The sequence below is a fragment of the Euleptes europaea genome, chromosome 2 (assembly GCF_029931775.1).
Source record: "Euleptes europaea isolate rEulEur1 chromosome 2, rEulEur1.hap1, whole genome shotgun sequence".
Classification (NCBI taxonomy): Eukaryota; Metazoa; Chordata; class Lepidosauria; order Squamata; family Sphaerodactylidae; genus Euleptes; species Euleptes europaea.
In genome coordinates, this window is record NC_079313.1 from 66,917,739 (window position 1) to 66,937,782 (window position 20,044).

Sequence of the window (20,044 nt, forward strand, 5' to 3'; positions counted from 1 at the left end):
CTTCAGAATGGAAAAAGAAATGCTAAATCCCAAAACAACAAGTGATAACTAAAGTGTTACATATGTTGGCACAAACTTTCTTTACTCCCCTACAGCCAATATCAACTCATATTTTTGCTGCCAAACACCCAACTGTGTTAAGATAGCAACATTATATGACACCTGCAAGAAGGTTTGCTCAGCAAAAATGAAGGGTCAAGTTCCATCGGCATCTGTCATCATGACAATCAACATTTTTGCATGTTATTGTTTTACAATGGACAAATATATGTTGCAAAGATATACTGCAAACCCCATCCTTGGAAATTCTGATTCCTTACTCACCTGATTTCTATTTAATGAGGATTTTTGACATTGTCTTCAACTGAAACATTCCAACCTACATATCAGCTGACTGTTCCCTGGCCAATGAAACAACTCTTGAATGTAAACCCAGCTCGACCTTGGTGAAGAGACCTTTGAATTACAATATTTATCATCATTAAATCTGCACTGTCACATTGCATAAATCTATGGGTTGAATATTTAAAACACAATCTACATTTTTCCTCAGCTCCTTTGCTAAGTTGATTGCACTGTTCTTGATCTGTATTCAGTCAAAAACATTTCTCCATTGTTTCTGTGAAGACAGACCGTTGACTGTCTAGTTTTCCTGTCATCCAGGCAGGATAACTTCCTTGTGGTGGTGGAAAGTGCCATCAAGTCACAGCCGACTTATGGCGATCCCGTAGGTTTTCAAGGCAAGCGACATTCGGAGATGGCTTCTCACTGCCTGCCTCCATGTGGGCTGCAAGAGTTCTGAGAGAACTGTGACCGGCCCAAGGTCACCCAGCAGGAGGAGTAGGGAATCAAACCTGATCTCCAGATTAGAGTCTGCCATTGTTAACCACTATACCGCGCTGGCTCTCTGACTTTCCTGTACACTGCTGATTTTTCCAGTAACACATTTTCAGCAGGCATGTTGCTGGGCTTATTTTTCTTTCTTTGCTCACAAGACTACTCTTGGAGAGTTTCACTGCAACATGCCCTAGCCAAACTCCTCTCAGGGATTGCAAACTCATCTAGTAGGCACCATAGTGTGAGAGTTTGGGTATTTACTAATTGGGAAGAATATTATCAATAAGACACTACTTACCCATCCAATACAAAGACTTACACTGGCATTCTCTGCAGCAACTGTTTATTCTTCTGTTGTGTTCCAACTCTGAACTCTCCAGCCAGAATGGATCGAAAAAGTTTGGCCAGCGGTATCAAACAGGCGGAATGGGGTGCTCGGAGTTCATCAACAAAGGTTGTTATGCTCCTCATGGCAATGGCGCATGGGTGGGAACACATCTGGGTTTGAAAGGCTGCAGGCAAATAGGATTTGCACAATACATATAATATGACCTGTCTGGAGGGCATAGCTTCTACATGTTGAGTAAGGGAAGATTGTGAAGTTAATACAGTTTCCCCACAGTGCAGAAAGCTGGGGGACAAGATTGTTTGAATGATCTGCACAGCTTGGAGTGGTGGGTAGTGGGGATGGAGCAAGTTCTGGGCATAGGGGAAAGTAATTTGAATTTCTGATCAGGACTGTCTCTCTTGGGGGGCTCGAAGCATAAGATTTACCACTTTTCCCACTTTTCTACTGAAACTCTGTATTGTTTTGTGCCAGTTTACTTTCAGCCCTGGTTCTGGGATCCTACTTTGAAGAAAGGGTGATGCATCATACTAATGTAAGCAAAGGCATACCTTTTTGAATTGTGTTACAGTTGCAGTTAGGGTTGCCAACTTCCAGGTGGCACGTAGAGATCTCCCGCTATTACAACTGATCTCCTGGCGACCAGAACCAGTTCCTCTGGAGAAAATGGCTGCCCCAAAATCTCCAGGTATTTCCCAACCCAGACCTGGCAACCCTAGTTGCAGTCCATTTGCAGCAGTGGTAAGGACTTTTTTGTGGGTATTAGTACCTGGTGTTGTGGTGAAGAGTGCCTGTAAGAATTCAGAGAAGTGCCATTCCAACTTTGTTGTTGGCCTCCACTGTTGGTGCAAAGCCATCCCTTTCCCCAGTTACCCATTACCTAGCTCCCACTTGTGCTTAAGTGTATTCACAATTCTATAGGCACAAGAAAAATGATATAGGGCCTTACCGTGAATCTTGATATGTGAGTTTTGTTCCTTTGTTGGGGCTTACATACTTCAGGGGACAGAAATAACCACCTGGGGCTCTCCAGTGACCCCCAATGACAATGCCTTAATGATGCTGGCATTGGAGCAAAAGCAAAGGGGTGTGATGGCAGCCCCAACCCACACACAATGGTGTCACAGTTTCTCTGCAGATCCACCCCATTGGGTCACCTACCTGCCCTAGGCCTAACCTGGCACCCACTGGAGAGTGGCACAGGAACAGAGTGAAGCACAAGAGCAGGCACTGCTGTGCTGCCAGGGACAAAATGGAAGTCATTTGGCACCCATATTGGGAATAGCTCTAAACAGGGCAAAATCAGGAGTCCTGCGTGTCTCCCCCCGCCCCCCAGGCCAATGCCAGGTGCAAACCTCACTCAATAAGAAAGATATTACCTCCTTTGCATTTGTGTTCACACTCTCCTTGCAATAGATATGCTAATCATGCTGGAGTTTGGAAAACAAACTCCCTTTAGTCTCCTGGAACTTCCCTACTCAAGGCCAGAGGGCCAGGTAATCTCATCAACACACCCATGACTCAACCTCTGTCTTTCCTGGGAACTGGTCTTAGAATATCTTTCTCCATCTATAAATCTATGGCAGATACTGAACTCTACTTAATCATAACCACTAGGGTATTGTCTCACACCTTCCCTTATCTCCTGTCTTTTCTCACCCAAATGATTAATTTAATCAAGAAGCAATCAGCCTTTGTCCATTCTCAGTGCCTGACCACCATTGCTGGTGTAGTCACCCTGCTCCAGGGCAGAAATTGGGTATAAATATAGCCACCATTTGCTATGGTTCCTTGCACTTCATTTTGGATCAAAATGCTGTGCCCCACACCTTGCTATGCGGCTTCCTCCAAGCGAGAGATGCTGGGCGTTGATCGCTCCAAGCAGCTGCTCCCTCAGATGTTGTCCTTCTCTTTTGACAGGTAGCTATACAACTTCCTTCTATCCCTTTGATCCATAGATCTTGTGTGTGTGTGTATGCTTTCATATTGTGTTTTATGTGCTCTTGTACCCCTTTTTAAACTCCTTCAATAAAACTATTTTCTTTGGATACAAACATTCCTTCATTGAGAGCTTTGCTCATCCCTCGTATACACTGGGCTAGGATTCAGCTTTAAAAACCTCTCATAGTGCTCAAAGAAACTCCATAGCTAAATTCTCCACTAAAACCAGGAGACCCTGTCTAATTCCCTTAACACCCCACCTGCATATCTTGTGTTCTGCTGGCACAAGGAGAATTGAGTAGCGATCCTATCCTGCCCAATGGGAATAACTCGGGGATAAGATTGTGCCGTCAGACAATGTTTTTGCATTTATTTTTAGACATGAGAATGACGTGTAAATGTCATCCTGTATTTTAATGTGCATTAAGGAAAGAGGGTTCTGTTACAAGATAGCATGGCTTTAAACCAAGATGGAGAATGTTAGTGCGTCTTCCAAGAGAGTATAATCTAGGATGAATCTTGCAAATTTCTTGTTTCCTTTTATACGCCAGTAATCCTTGAACAAGTCGCAGGCAAAATTAACACGATGAGTAATAAATTAACTAAATACCTACACTGTCAGAGTAGTCTGCCAGAACTTGAGTGGAAAAAGCCACTTTTGGACTGAGAGAAATATAAATCAAAAAGGGCACTTTGTCATGAAGCTGAAATTATAATATCTTGTTAGAATTATCTCAAAATGGAGCAAGGTATGGAGCAGGGAGAACTGACAGAGGCTGTAAGCAAAGGGAGGGGGAACCCCTGTTCATTATTAGAAGTTCTGAATAAGTACAGCAGTCATTTTGATAATTAAAGCAAAAGTATGGATTTTAACTAGGCCAGTTATCTCACTCACGGGCACCTCCTCAAGGACTCCAGCCCCTCTGGGTGTAATAATGCTACATTGGCTAATGACTGGTCCATGTAAATGCTTGGCAGGCCTTCATTCAGCTCTGAAAGAACTTGGGCAGCGTGGCCCATCTAGGTGGGTATATTAGTTGGAACATAAAGCCTTCAGGTGCCTTGTTACAACAACTTTTGAATTTAAGTTGATTTTAGACCAATTGAAATCACCCAGCCTGAAGGCCAAATCATGCATGATGTTGGTCAGATGCTACATACATAGGGTTGCCAGGTCCCTTTTCACCACCTGCGGGAGGTGTTTTGGGCAGAGCCTGAGGAGGGCGGAGTTTGAAAAAGGGCTGTGGCTCAGTAGTAGAGCATCTGCTGGGCATGCAGACGGTCCCAGGTTCAAACCCCGGCATCTCCAGTTAAAGGGACTAGGCAGGTAGGTGATGTGAAGACCTCTGCCTGAGACCCTGGAGAAGTGCTGCCAGTCTGAGAAGACAATACTGACTTTGATGGATTAAGGCAGCCTCATGTGTGTTCAATGCCATAGAGTCCAACTGCCAAAGTGGCCATTTTCTTCAGGTTAACTGATCTCCGTCGGCAGGAGATCCGTTGTAATAGCAGGAGATCTCCAGCTAGTACCTGGAGGTTGGTGACCCTACACATAAAGATGCTCCATACCTATACAGATCAGGGCCATGGTGCTGAGGAAGGATAGGTTAATTCTTGGTCAGAAATGGTCTCCCTAGGCTGTTTTAAGCACAAGGAAGAAAAAGGGTATTTTTATTGTGGGAAAGAAATATTTCTGGTTGGGGAATGGCCCAGGAGGACTACATTCATCCCACAGCACCACTGCCCAATCACTATTACATATGCCCACCGTAGTTGCTTTTTGCAGTGAAAATACACATGGAATGAGCCACCTCAGATCCCCAGTATTACATGTGATTTGACCCTGTGTCTTGCTAGCTTTCTTGTGGATCTGCATGCCCTTGGCAATGCCCCTGACCTGTTCCCAAGATGATTGAAGGGTCAGTGAGAGTTAGCATAAAAAATCTTTTCTGGTGCAATAAACATCAAATAAGAGAGTGAGAGAGAGAAGAATCTTTTCTGATAAAGTGCCTTAAAAGTTATTTTACAGATCATAGTCACATAGCAGCAATCAGCTCATTAAATGTCTAATCAGAATCAATATATTATTCCATCTAGAAAATCTGAAATCTAATAACAAACTAATATAATTTTTTTTCCAACAATAACTGGCTTGTTTTTTTCCTTCCTTTTAATCAACAGACTAATAATGAAACCTTACTACTTAATGGAATGAATAATGGCTTACAGTTTGCAACAGCAATTGTATTTCTTCAGTGACAAGGAAAAACCAGCTGGGGCCCTAATAAACCTGCTCTCAGATTTCTCTGGCATAATAAATAGAGTTCGTACACAATTTACTGGAAATGGATTTCCTGAAAAGGAGAGAGAAAATAAGGGGTGTGGGAGGGGGAGAGAAACCTTGATGTGGTTATGGTTTCTCTCCAGGATTTCATTTAGGCAGATGTCTCCCCTGTGCCACAATGGCTGACATCCTAACTGCAGTAACTTAATACACTGTAACAATTTAAATAAGTTTATGATGAAGCATCCTTTTTTTGTCTTTTGTTTGGGGACTTATAAAATAGTTGCTACACGAACTCTGTTATTATAAGGGTACTGTTCATATGTTCAGTTGTAACAAGGATAAACACCAGTAGGGGATCTTCATCATGGGGAATCTTTTCTCCTTTTAAAACTTTAATTGTGTTTGTATCCTGCAACATGAACTCAAGCGCTTTCAGAGCAGCTTTTAAAAAGCACAAAGAGCAAAAAAAGTCAAAATGTTTTAAGTAAAAGAAAACAACTCCACAATTAAAGCAATAATTAAAACTGATCTAAAACTATAAAACACAGCAGAGATAACAATCTTCAACTCCATTAAAAACATCAGACTGTCTGGCTCTCTGAATGCCTGAGAGCTTGGTGAATCTCTCTGGAAAGGGCTGTCCAAGAGAAGGGGGCACTGCTAGGGTTGCCATGTCCCTCTTCGCCACTGATGGGAGGTTTTTGGGGTGAAGCCTGAGGAGGGAGGGGTTTGGGGAGGGGAGGGGCTTCAATGCCATAGAGTCCAATTGCCACAGCGGCCCTTTTCTCCAGGGGAACTGATCTCTACTGGCTGGAGATCAGTTGTAATAGCTAGAGATCTCCAGCTAGTACCTGGAGGTTGGTATCCCTAGGCACTGCTGATAGCTTCCTGCCAATTCTCAGCACACAGAAAGGTAGGGGCAGATCTAAGGTTACCAGGGAAAGTCTGGGGGCAAGTCGATGGCCTGGGGGCTTCCCCCGCCAGGGTAGCCCCACACAAATTGGGTAGAAGCCACCACCACAGGCTGATGGCCCCTGCCCAGCATAAGGCAGGAAGGCAGGAGCTGCCACAGACACAAGCCAGCAGCCATGCCCCACACAATGTGGGTGAATGCAAGCCAAGCAGAAGCTGTGGCAAGCCTGCTCCATCTCTCCTCCTTGGTCAGGGTGTGGGACAGGCCCTCTTCCTCCTTTCCTCCCCCTTCCATCAATGGGCGGGGTTGGGTTGGGCCAGGGGGCAGTCAAACACTCAGCCGCCCTGTATACTGATCTTATTCTTTTTGTTTATTCCCTGTACCTCTTTTTGTGCTGGTTGTGGACTGTAATAAAGTTATGTTTTGTTTGATCCACTCAACTGCCTTTGGAACTAATTGAAGCTAGTATACAGTCTTAAAAGGCAATGAGTGTATTACAGAAGGGTAGCCTGAAGATTATCCAGGCAGGCTTCAACCTCGGATCTGCATCATAATCATATATCAGCTGAAGAATGGTTACCTTGTAGTGGCAGATGATTATGTAAATTAATAGCCTACAACAAATGTATATTTAAGTGCTTTAAAATGCCACAGCATTAGGCTCAGTTTGGTGCAATCAGTTTCACTTCCATAGTTCGTTTCATAACCTACATTCAACAAACATGCTATACTAGTGGCTGGTTTTGTAGATGAATTGACTCTAGATTTAAGGAGTGGTTGATACTACATGTTGTGCTTTGTTCCATGAAGGATACCCGTAAGTCGATCATCAGCACAGCAATATTCATCTGGGTTTGCTTATGATAGGCAACCGCATCCAGTGATAAAATTACTTTATAATTACAACTATGCAAAAGTTCAGAATTTAACTGCAGATGTCTTTAGAGTAGTATAAGAATTCCAAGACAAATAGTTAAGTTTTGTTATGTCCTCTTCTGTGACTGAATGTTAGCAAAACTATCCATTTAATAAGCCTTAGAAACTGAGGAAGACTCTGACTTTCAGGAGCTAAAACAGAAAATACGTTTCTTTCCACAAGAATTCCTTCTCAAAATGCATAATCCTGACTGAAAGCACAGGAGGCTATTTGGCTGAAAATGGAAGGCAGGATTTCTGACCATTTTTGTAAGGGATCTCCGCTCTGCCTTATTCTGCTGATTCCTGAAGCTGTCTCAGCTTTTAGTAACCTAATATTTCTGCATTGCTTAAACACTATGCTAATGAAAGGCTTTTGTGCAACTGTTTCATATTAAGAGTCATCCAAAGGAACGGGTGGGTTTTTGAAGACAGATTGCAATTGTTATTTATGAACAAACTTCCATCTCAGTCCAATTCTTCTTCAATCCAAGCTGTTCCCCAGCAGGTGGCAAAAGAGGAGTGTGCCAATGTGCTTGTGGCTGTTCATTGCACTTAGCAATTTCACAGTATTTCCGTGGGGAAGTGGGAAAACCAAACCGCATAGCTCCCCAGGGAAAGGGGGACCATCATTCCTTGGCCTGAGAATGTTGGGGAGGTGGCTGATTGTCACCTATCATCCTCTGCCATCTTATTGTCTCTTATTTCTAGGTGCCTAGGACTCTGATACCTTCTTCACCTTTGTCTGTCACCCACTGCAGCTCTTCTTTCCTCCATGTTACTGCTTCCCAGCCCCTTAAGCCATGTGTATGCCCACAGTTTGCTCACCTTAGCACATGATTTCCAGATGGCCATCTCATTTCTGTCTATTCCAACCTTGCCTCATTCAATGTTTAGCCTCATCTCATCACCTCTTACAATTCAGGTATCATGTCGCTGGAGTTCAAATAGAAACACAGAGACATACAGCTGGAGGGGATCCCTCAAGGATCATCTAGTCCAACTTCCTGTGTAATGCAGAAAATTCGCAATTACCTCCAGAGGAAGGCAAAAACCAGAGGAAGGTGGACTCTACAACATTACAACTTGCTGAGGTCCCTCCATTCCCTACCCCCGCCCCAGGCTCCATCCACAAACTCTCCAGCGCTGGTAACCTTATATAAATTAGCTTAAAAGAGTGCTGAAATAACAGACGTGCAAGTGCGTGTTTGGCCCCATACCTCTTAGCCACTGTGTTAGAAAGCTCCAAGGGGAGTCATGATTTGGCACCCCTTATGGTACCCCTGCCTGGATCTCTTCACCATCTGTGGCTACATGCCTACTATCCTTCTGGTCAGCCTTTCCAGGGTTAGGACTGGGAGGGACCATCCTGAGGTGGTTTCAGACAGTGGTGCTGGGGTGTGTGTCTGCTGCTCAGCCCCTTGCAAGGTTCCATTTTGCCTCACATGCTTTTTAAACATCTACATGAAACCACTGGAGGAAGTCATCCAGAGCTTTTGGCTGGGTTGTGTTACCAATAAACAGGTGATACTCAGTTCTATCTTGTGCTTCCAGCAGATTTCAGGAGGCTGTGGAAACCATGAACTAGTGCCTGGCAACAGTTTTGGGATAGATAAGGGCTAATAAACAAAAATATCTTAACAAAACAGAGGTGCTATTGGTGGAATGAAGGTCTGACCCAGGTATTAATGTGTCTCCTGTTCTGGATGTGGTTGCACTCCTTCTAAAAGAGTAGGTTTGTAGCATGGCGATGCTGTCAGACCCATGCCTCCTGTTGGAGAAGCAGGTGGCAATGGAGGCCAGAGGTGCCTTTCACCAGCTTCAGCTTTTCCTGGGCAAGAAAGATCTTGCCACTGTGCCATGAGACCTGGTAACATCTATATTAGACTACTGCAATGCACAGGAAATGAGGCAATCCTTGAAGAGTGTTCAGAAGCTAAAGTTGGTACAGAATGCTGCAGTGAGAATGCTGACTGGAGCGGGTTGTAGGGACCACATCACTCCAGCCTTGCTCTGCCCCTGCCATCTGAAGCTAGGCTGGTGGCTACTCAAGTAAGGCCCCTCTTGTGGCACCAGAATGATGGAATTCCCTCCTCGTGGAGATCTGTCTGTCCTCCTCTATCATTGCTTTCTGCCAGCAGGTGAAAATCTATCTGTGCCATCTGGCGTTCCTTCACTAAACCTCCTTTCTGTGTATGTGTTTTAACTGTGTATATGGTCTGTTTAATTGTTGTTTTTAATAGTTTGTACGTACAAAAGTACAAAACAATTAAAAAAGACAGCAGCCTAGAAATCAGGAGATTGAGACTGGGAAGGGCAGCCATGAAGGAGCTAGAAAAGATTCTTAAGTATAAGGATGTGTCACTGGCCACCAAGATCAAGTTAATTCTTGCCATCGTATTCTCTATTACTATGTAGACAAAGCTACACATTGAAGAAAGCTGATAGAAAGAAAGTAGATTCCTTTGAAATGTGGTGTTGGAGGAGAGTGTTACGGATACTGTGGACTGCCAAAAAATAATAATCATTGGGTTATAGATCAAATCAAGCCTGAACTGACCCTAAAACCTAAAATGACTAAACTGAGGCTATCGTACTTTGGTCACATTATGAAAAGACAATCATGCTATGAAATGTTGAAGGCAGCAGGAAAAGAGGAAGACCCAACAAGAGATGGATGATTCTATAAAGGAAGCCTCAGCCCTCAATTTGCAAGATCTGAGCAAGGTTGTCAAAGACAGGACATTTTGGGGGACTTTGATTTATAGGGTCGCCATGAGTTGGAAGCGACTTGACGGCACTTAACACACACACACACTTCGTATTTTAAAAGCTTGTGTTAATGTTTCTGATTGTTCGCGACGTTGGGGATTCTAAACTGAGTGTAAAGGAGGAACTAAAAAATTAAAATAAATAACGTGGCTCTTCTAAGAATACAGCGTAAAACTGGGTTGCATTTGTAACTACCAATATAAGCTGCTTTGAGTTGGCCTTTTACCCCAAAGCATGGTAAAAATATGACAAACAACAAAAATAAAACCAGCCTGATACCAAGTGTGCAGACTTTAAGAATGGATTTTAAAAACTGGCAGAGATTATTTGGGGGATCTTCTATCATACCTTAATTCAAAATTGAAACATACTGTTTTCAGTGTAGTACACCTTTAGGCTATAATCCTAACAGGCATACTTGGAGGAATGTTATTTTAAAGTACAGGTCATTTCCCCACATTAAATGTTTTCTTAATCACATTTATGTGGAAATTTCCAGCTCATTTTAATGAACTTTCTTCCAATAAAGTAAACTTCAAGAATTGTAACATTGTGAGGGACATAAAGATAATCAGACAAGAGTGCTATATTTATACAGGGTTACTCTGACACTGAGCTGCAGGGGAAGCTAAGTGCTAAATAACTAAGACTTGCAGCTTGATCCTAACCATATTTAATCATAACTGATTTCATAAGGCTTTATTTCTAAATAAGCATTTTAGAATTGAAGATTTATATACCACAGTTCATAGGAGGATTCTTTTATATACACATTTGTGCAGAAGTTCAAAATATAAAAATCATTTTAGCCCCTACATTATAGGATTGCCATATGCCTGCTAGGGGCAGGAAAACTCCTGTCCCCAGCGGGCATTGCCTGCTGGCACTCCAGTGGTTGGCAGGAGAAGAACAAAAACCACTGTCAATGATGGTGTGATGTCACTTCTAGGAAAACCCAGAAGTGATGGCAGTCCTCTCTAGAAATTGCTGAAAACACTATGGTTTAACCATAGCACTTCTGCCAATTCCTAGAGAGATGTGATGTCACTTGAAGGTTTCCCCAGAAATGACATCGTACCATTGCCAATGTTAGTCTGCCCCCCCCCCATCTCCTGCTGGTTGCCCTGGCAACACCATTAGAACCTTATAGTAATTTGCATTAACAAACTCATAAGCAAAAGTCCACTGACTGCTGGTTAAGAATGCCATGGAAAGCTGTGGCCCCAAAACAAAAAACAAACAAAAAACATACAACCCGATCCAATCTTGTGCCTGTTTACTGAGAACAGTTTTAATATATGTAATGGGCCTCACTCAGAGAGTCTGGAGTTGGTCAGGAGAAAGACAGCCATACAAATGTTTTAAAATAATTAATTAAGTATGAATAGGGTTGCAGGTTTACTTGGAAGCAAGTCCAGTGAACTTGGCTCCCCAATAACCCCATATTTCATTTCCATGTTACATTACATGTATGTTTTAATTAAATATTTATAGACCATCTTTCTTCAAACAAGTGGAACCAAAGGCAGTTCACAAAATAAAAGCTCACAAACGCATGTAAGATAATTCTAGCATAGCGGCTCAAATACAACTTTACTTAAATATAAAACCAAGAAGCTAAAATCGACAAAACACCCTCAGTAAGCATCCCCAACAGATTAAATCCCAGCATATACCCTTCTAAATAAAACAGATTTAAAATGTTTGTGGAAAATGGGGAACAAGGATGCCCCCACAAGCTTCTGTCAGGAGCCCATTCCATACAGGACCAGAAGCCCTGGAATGGTCCATTACAGAATACACCTTATTATGAAAGGGGATGGTGAGAAGAAGTTGGTTTGATGACCATAACTGATACATAGGTTTGTATAGGGAGAGACAAGCCTTCAGTCCATACAGAGCTTTAAAGGTTAAAAGCAACCAGTGAAGTTGTTCTAAATGGTGTATTATTTATTATTTAGTTATTTCAATTTTTATTCCCCCCGATCTGTTCCAGTCAATAGTATGCCACCAGTCATGCATCTCTATTGTAAAGCCACACAAGGGGATAAAAATGCTGTGTTACAAAAGTACAACAAAAATACAGCAAAATTAAGCTAACAATTAGGTAAGTGGAATAAGAGCAAATTGAATATATTCTCAGGCAAGTACTATTAACAATTAATAATTACTATGATACAATATGACACTCTCACATCTTGAATACATCAAACAATGTTGCCATAACTCAAATAACAAGAGGACATCACGTAAGTTCTAATTATAAGTAACTTTTTGTATGTTGGTTTTGAAAGCTTAGTCAGCCTTCCAAAGTTGTTAAATACGGAGATTTTCCAGCAAGCCACTAATACCATTTCTGTTCCAAAATCAGGCCTGAAGCTGAATTTTGAAATGGTTAAGAGCATACTGTCATTCAGAAAGCTGTGAAGTTGCTCCACTACCGCTCGCTCAGTTACTATCCCCCCAAATGGTAGGTTGGATACAGGTCTATAAATATTAATAAATAGACAAGGAAGGCTTTTAAATTACCGTAACAGTCTGATAACTGCCTCCTCTAATATATTTGGAAAGTCTCCCCTGCCAGCCATAGGGCTGCCAAGCCCCTGGTCAGGGTGTAGGGTTGCCAGGTCCCTCTTCGCTACCGGTGGGAGGCTTTTTGGGTGGAGCCTGAGGAGGGCAGGGTTTGGGGAGGGGAAGGACTTCAATGCCATAAAGTCCAATTGCCAAAACAGCCATTTTCTTCAGGTGAACTGATCTCTATCAGCTGAAGATCAGTTGTAATAGCAGGATATCTCCAGCTAGTACATGGAGGTTGGCAACCCTATCAGGGTGGGACTCCCCTGCCCCAAGCTCCTGTTGTTCACCACTGCTTCAAGTGGCAGCTGGGGGGGGGGAATTCACCAGCATCACAACTTTTGGGTGATAGCTCTAGGAATTGCTGGAGACTCCATGTCCCTGCCTCTAACCCTCCTGGTCTACCAACAATTTTTATGCATTACATGTAGGGTTAATCAGATCACAGTTTGCATAATGAGAATGAGTCTGTAGGGCCCTCAGGCTCATGAGCTCCCTCCTCCCTTTAGAGGCCAAGAACTACTTAGTTAATTCTTGGTTATAGGCAGACCACAGGTTTTCGCTATGTCTAACTAAAAATTGATTTTTGTTTACCCTATAACTATAAACCAGGATTACAAACCACAGTTTGTTTCCCATTTGCAAGACGTGCACCATATTTTGCCAGTTTGAGGTACAGGCTGAAAACTGGATGTAAAAAGTTGACTGCTGAAATTCAGGAAGTAACTAAAATAGCTTGCAGTGTGCAAAGAAAAGAAGAAGGGGAATGAAGCAGTATGCAAGTCCCAGACTCCCCACTGGTTCACTTGTAGCACCAAGCATGGTTTGGCATTATGTCTGAACCACAAAAGATTATGGTGGGATACATTTTGTTAGTCTTTAAGATGCCACAGGACTCCTGTTTTATTCTGAACCAAGCAAGGCACTTCCCTATAATACTGCGAGGTAAATAGAAAGCATTCACCGTCTTTGTTTCAGATTGAGTCATGCCCAGCTTGTAACAAAGATGTCGAATGTTTTCAATATACAGCTGGTTATATTCTCAGCAAGTGTTGTGCTTCAAATGCTGAATCTGAAATTAAAATGCATGCTGGGAAACATTAATAACACAACTTCGTTCACTACTGATATATTTATGTTCATTTCTTCCAGCTGCTAAGTCAGGCCAAATGCCCCAGAGAACGTAAAGAAGGTCTTGGAAATCATTCAGTTATACAGCAGGCAGTTTTAACAGGTTCCAGCTCTCCAATTAGTTTTAAAGCATAGGCCAACCGCGGCCACTGAACATGCTCAAAAGAGAAACAGTGACCTCTGCTGTTTTGATAAGCCAAACTGAGTCTGGCAAGAGACTGAGGTAATAAAGAGGTTTTCATTCGCTCTTCTCAAGAGGAAAAAACAAGAGCATGTTAAATGTATTTTATGTTGACATTGTATGTTCTTTTTGAAAATAAACTCTTGTATTAATTAAGAAACATCTCCAGTCAGAAAACCATAAAGCTTCAAAGCACCCACAGCTTCAAAGTCAGATATAAAGACAAAACAATTAACTAAAGCACACTCATCTACAAAAGTGAAAGAACATTTTCCTCTTTCAAGTGGTAATGACTTACTGGCTCAACTGTTGGGTCAGCATTACTTGACTAAACAAACACAATGACTTGACATGGTGTAGTGATTACATTACACCCACCAGGAAGAACCAAGTACATTACTGAGGACCAGTTCAAATTGTGTATCATGAGTGGGCCGACAGAAAAGTAAGGCTTCCCTGTGCTGGTACTGCAAAATGTACAACTCAACCATGTGATAGAGACAAGTCATATCAACCACATCAAACACAGCATTGCATTGTACACTATCACTTGGTGGTACTCTTGCTTTAACCATGCCTGGGGAGGAAATAAAAATTGAAAAATAAATAAAGTAAGTTGTTGACAAATGTTACAACTGCCCTTCAAATTGACAATTTTTACACGAGAGCAATAAAATTTGAAATGTTTTGCAAGTTATTGGGTTTACATGAACACTTCTGGAGGTATGTTCAGCTGTTTCTCCATGGAAGGGCTACCATTAATAGTTACTGCTGCTCACGTCTGCTAAGCACCAGGTGCAGGGTTGAATGTACCCTCAACCCTAATTCTCAGTCCTCATCTACCTGCACGCTCACAGTCTCCATGACCAAAGGGCCTAACTTGGCTGCTTTGCCAAATCCATGAGAAATAAAGTTTTCTGGAATGTGCTATGTTTCTTCCTAACAGCATCCCAAGAACTGGTAAATGTAACAAGAGTACTGGTGGACACAGCCTTACTATTCTACAGATGCTTAAATGAGGATGAATGTACTTCTCAAAGCACCTCCCAATGATTTCAAGCCAGCAAGATGTAACAAAAGACAAACACCCATGCCCAAAAGGCAACCTAAATGAAGTGAGAATTGGAATACAGGTGTCAGAAGGGATTCTTTGTCAGGCTCAAATGCATTTGTCTGCAAGTTTAAGATCAAAAGCAAGGTCCATCCATTTGGTCTTCACTCACTTAAATTTAATAATTTAATAAGCCTTGGGACACAACTAGTATGTTAGAGAAAGTGAAAATCCCACCGACTGAAGCCCAAAACACAGTTTACAATGCTTAAATCAATTTTGTTAATTTCCTGTAACTTAATTTTAAAAAACCCACATTGGCTAGAATTAGCACACACAGATACCCAATTAAAAAGGTTCTGTTTTATTTTCTATCTTGCTTTGTACATTCTAAAAGGCATTCTTAGTATCAAATGCAGAAACGCTCTAAGGTCCTTCTTGATCGCAACAGTTCACCTGCCCCCAGTTTGCTTATCCGACACATTTTTAAACAACGAATTTGACATTATAAGATTATGACTGAGCTAGAAAAAATTACTTCATTTGCTGTTTATCAGAAACCTTCATTACAACTTTCCTGTATTGCTTTAACAGGCCTTAATTCCTAAAGTATTATAATATTCCACCTTGTGCAGGAGCCAGTACTATCAGGTATGAAGTTCACAGCCCTTTGTGACAGCCTCCCACCCACCCACCCCGCACAGCTGCTGCCTCCTGGTTATAAGACATCCTTCTCCTCTTGGTGGGGTGCAATTAACATCTACATCTGCGGTCAAGAGCTTGGGCATGACCTTAGATGCCTCCCTTACAATGGAGGCATAGGTCATGGCTGTAGCCAGAGTGGCATTTTATCATCTTTGCTAGGCAAAGCAGCTGGTGCCCTCTTGCCCTGACCTAGCACAGTGATCCATGCAATGGTTACCTCCAGTCTAGACTACTGTAATTTGCTCTACGCAGGGCTGCCCTTAAGACTGGTCCGGAAACTTCAACGGGTCCAGAATGCGGCAGAGTTGTTCCACCAGGCAGATGGTGAAGGACAGCTCCCTTCTCCTCCCCCCCCCCACTTTGCTGCTGGAATGTATAAATGAACTGAAGGACGCAGTCATTTTTTAATTGATGTTTTAGCTAATTTATATATTGTATTGGTTTTAAAGGGTATAACAATGCTGTAAGCCACTCTGAGCCCTACTTGTCAGGATAGAGCATCCTAAAAGTCTAATAAATTATTGTTATTATTAGTGTGGCTGTCCCTATCTCCTTTGTCCTTCCAACACTCAATAAAACTTGTCCACTCCAGAGGACCTTCACAAAAAGTTGATGTTCTTTTGTTTGCTCTGAGACCTTTCAGATGTCACATGCACTAAGTCCTTAGTGGCAATTTTCATTGATTCTCACTCTCACTGCAGATCCCCCAATCTTCCCTTCACACTGTTCCTGAGGGTCTTCTATCCCTCAGGGGCAGCAATCTGGGGGAGCATTTCAGGCTGCATGAGGAGGGAAAAGGCAAGGGAATCCCATTTCACTGAAACACATTAAATAAGAAATTTATCACAGGATCCTAGCAAGTATGGTTTTATTGTTATTGTCTGATTGTTCTAAGTCTCTCGATATACTTAAGAGTTGAGAGGTAATATACAAATAAACAAAATAAAATATGATCAGACTAATTCTGATCAGAACTTAACAGTGCTTTCTTCAAAACACTGTGATTTTACAACACTGACATCGCTTTTTAAAAACATTATTTCATTATCTTCTTGCAAGTTGCAGTCATTAACATGGCAATTTCTCAGCAATAAGACTATGTTTTTACTGTTCTCTGTTATGTCAAAAATGTTTTAGGGTCTACTCTTTTGTAAACATTAAACTTATTTTAGCCGCTTATCTTACATAGATTGCTTTGGTCTCGCAATCCAGCACTGCAACTTGTAAACGTGGTGGGATACGCCTCTATAGAACAAGAAAAGGTATACAGTTTTATCTTAACATTACACACAGGCTAATTACATAGCAACAGTAACCAGCCTGCTGGTTTTCTTCTGACATGTTTGACAGATGGGTCGCATGGCAAACAAACAAAAAAGTTTCCTCCCAATCGATAGTAGCTTAGTTACCAACTGTGAAAACAAGAGCTTTCCACACCAATTTTATTTAAGCAAACGTATCTACTGGAATACTTCTACTGAATTCTTGATTTGTTTTCTTTTATTCATCAACTCTGCTGGTTGTGAAGCAAACAGAAAAGATGATCTGAAGTCAACAGTGCTGGACAAGAAAAGGTTTTTTTTTTTAAAATTCTTGCCATCTCCAGTAGGGCCATCACAATATCTGCCAGCAGATATTAGAGCAAAACTGTGTAATGGTTAATCTACCTGTGGTTTAACAATCTAAAAATATCATGTACTCAACCAGCATGTTCACAAATCCATATGCTATAGAAGTACTGAAAACTAAAAAGGATGAACTTGTGGAAGGCATAAACAACCCTGACCACCTTGTGAACTGGCTGATAGACAATGGCATTCTTGCACCAGAGAAGAAAATGGTTTTATCCTACTACAGGACACGAATAGCAAAGAACTCCCGAGTTTTGGACATCCTGGCTTCTCAAGGTGAGCGAGCTTGCAGGTTGTTTTTTTATCCCTGTCTGAAACAGATCGAGCCACAACTATATAACAACCTGAGGAATTATGTCAGTGATGTGAATGAGAAAATTGGGGATGCGAGAAGGCAACTGATAGGGTACCTACTTGAGAAAGACAAAGGGTGGGTTCAAAAGCCAAAAGATCATCACCAAAAGAAGAAAGACAGTGCTAGACAGGCTTTAGCTAAGCAGGAAAAAACAGCTCAGATCAAACATGAAGGAAAAAAAGTTCCAGCTGAAGTAAAGCCTGTAGAAGCTGATTCGGATTCTCTTTGTATCTTTGAATCTGTGGCTAAAGGTAATCTTTCTGATCTAGAAAAATATTTAAAGCACAGTGATATTAATGCAGTGAACTCCTCAAATGAAACCCTCCTACATATTGCAGCTGCTCATGGGCACATCGAGATTATTGACTATTTAATCGGCAAAGGTGCCAAGCTGGGTGTCAAGGATAAAAAAGGAAGAACCCCACTGCACAGAGCTGCTGAGAAGGGTCATAACGATGCTGTGAAAATGCTGCTCCAAGCTGGTGCCAATATGTACAGCTTGGATCAAGAAGGCAAGACCCCACTGCATTTGGCCAGTTGGAACCACCATACTCATGTTCTGAAGAGCATTCTGGGGGAGGAGGGAAGACGATACAAGAACCAGCACAATTTCCTGCACATGGCTGCTCTCAAAGATGACAGCAACTTGGTGCAAACACTCTCAAAGCATGGTGCTCCTGTGGATGCCAAGGATGAGAAAGGACAAACTGCTTTGGGCTATGCTGTGTCTCAGGGATTTGAGAAGACAGTGAAAGTCCTGCTGGAAGCTGGAGCCAACATCGATTCCAGCATCATTGATGCAGCCTTTAATAGCAACAACCAATCGATTTTCAAGTTATTGTTGGATTATTCCAAAGGATTGTCACCTGATACAATGGTGTCAGCTCTTTATAAAGCCATTCAGAAGGACTTGCATGGCATTGTAGCCGCTTTAATTGAAAGAGGTGCAGACATAAATGCCCACAATGAAATGCGCTACACGCCTTTGCTTGTGGCATGTGAAATGGGAAAGACAGAGTCAGCAAAAGTGCTTGTGGGCATGGGGGCCAGCTTGAAGGACAAGACCCCCAACTCAAGCAGTGCTTTGCACCTGGCAGTTCAAGCTGGAGCCGCTTCCATTGCAAAGATGCTTCTAGGCAAAGGAATGGATGCTAACTTGGCTGGCCAAGGAGATCAAACACCCCTCCATGTTGCAGCATTACACAATAAAGGAACGCTGGTTGGCCTATTAATTGATGCCGGGGCTAAAATTAATGCAGTCACTAAAGAGCTACTCACTCCATTGCACATGGCAAGTCATAAGGGCCATGTTGATGTTGCTCAAAAGCTACTGCACTACAAGGCCAATGTCAACCTTAAGGACAAGTGGTCCAAGACGCCGCTGCATCTTGCTGCTGAAACAGGAAATCCTGCTATGGTGGAACTGCTTCTCAATTCTGGTGCTGACCCCAACGCAGTAGATAAAGAGAAAAAGGCCCCACTTCACCTTGCAGCCATAGGAAGCCATCTTAACACTGTGAAAGCTCTGTTAAATAAGAATGGTAGGTTTGGTGCCAAAGACATGGATGGTTGTACACCAATGCACTATGCGGCCATTAATGGGAATACAGAGATAGTACAAACTCTTTTGGCGGCCGGGAAGAATAAAAACACTGATGACCGAAACATCTGGAGAAAAATCCCACTGCATCTGGCAGCAGAACATGGACATAGCAACTTAATACAGCTCTTGCTGAGCAACGGGTCGTCTATTAATGCTTTGGACAACAATAAAGACACACCGCTGCATTGCGCTTGCAAAGCCGGTAATTATGATTGTGTGAGTACACTGGTCCATCACTCTGTGGGGGAGAAAGCAAACCTTCAGGCTACAAATAGCTTGAAAAAGACCCCACTACAAGTAGCAGAATCCAGCTCAATGGAAAACCAAGCTCAGATTGTTACACTTTTGAAAAAGAAAATGTTCTTGATAAAATAAGTCTGCAAAGAGAGTAGGGCTTATGAATAATAGGCATTTCTGTTGCCAAAGGGCCTGATTGGATGGGCAGCGCAATCCTAAGGAGGAAGGTAGTTGCAGCATTCCTGGGAATGGCACAGCTGCGCCGCCTCCTGAACGGTTTGCTGTGCCGCTGCCAGCAAGCCACACAGGAAAATTAACCTAAAGCCTGTGAAACTGCTATATCCATTCCATGGGCTGTGGCACCAATTTTGCTGGTGTAAGTTCGTGCTGGCAAAAGGGGGTGTTCCCGAGGCAAAAGGGCTCAGGGACCTGACTAATGTCAGCCCAGCCCTCGGGAATGCCCCTTTTGGCACTGGTACAAGCCCCAGTGCTGGAGATGTGCTGCCATGGCGGCTGCGCCGGCGCCCATGCATGGCACTGCCACGCTGCTCGCCGGTGTAAGTGG

General features: G+C 42.5%; 1 protein-coding gene across 1 annotated transcript; it reads left to right on the plus strand.

Annotated features, from left to right (window-relative positions):
* The first annotated feature begins 17,361 nt into the window (after positions 1-17,361).
* On the plus strand, positions 17,362-19,617 carry LOC130473238 (CARD- and ANK-domain containing inflammasome adapter protein-like). Its single transcript, XM_056844765.1, has one exon. It carries the CDS (start codon positions 17,362-17,364, stop codon positions 19,615-19,617), a length of 2,256 nt encoding a protein of 751 aa, XP_056700743.1.
* The last annotated feature ends 427 nt before the right edge of the window (positions 19,618-20,044 follow it).

Coding starts and splice junctions, on each gene's coding strand:
- LOC130473238 (XM_056844765.1), top strand. CDS start 17,362: ATGTTCACAAATCCATATGCTATAGAAGTACTGAAAACTAAAAAGGAT.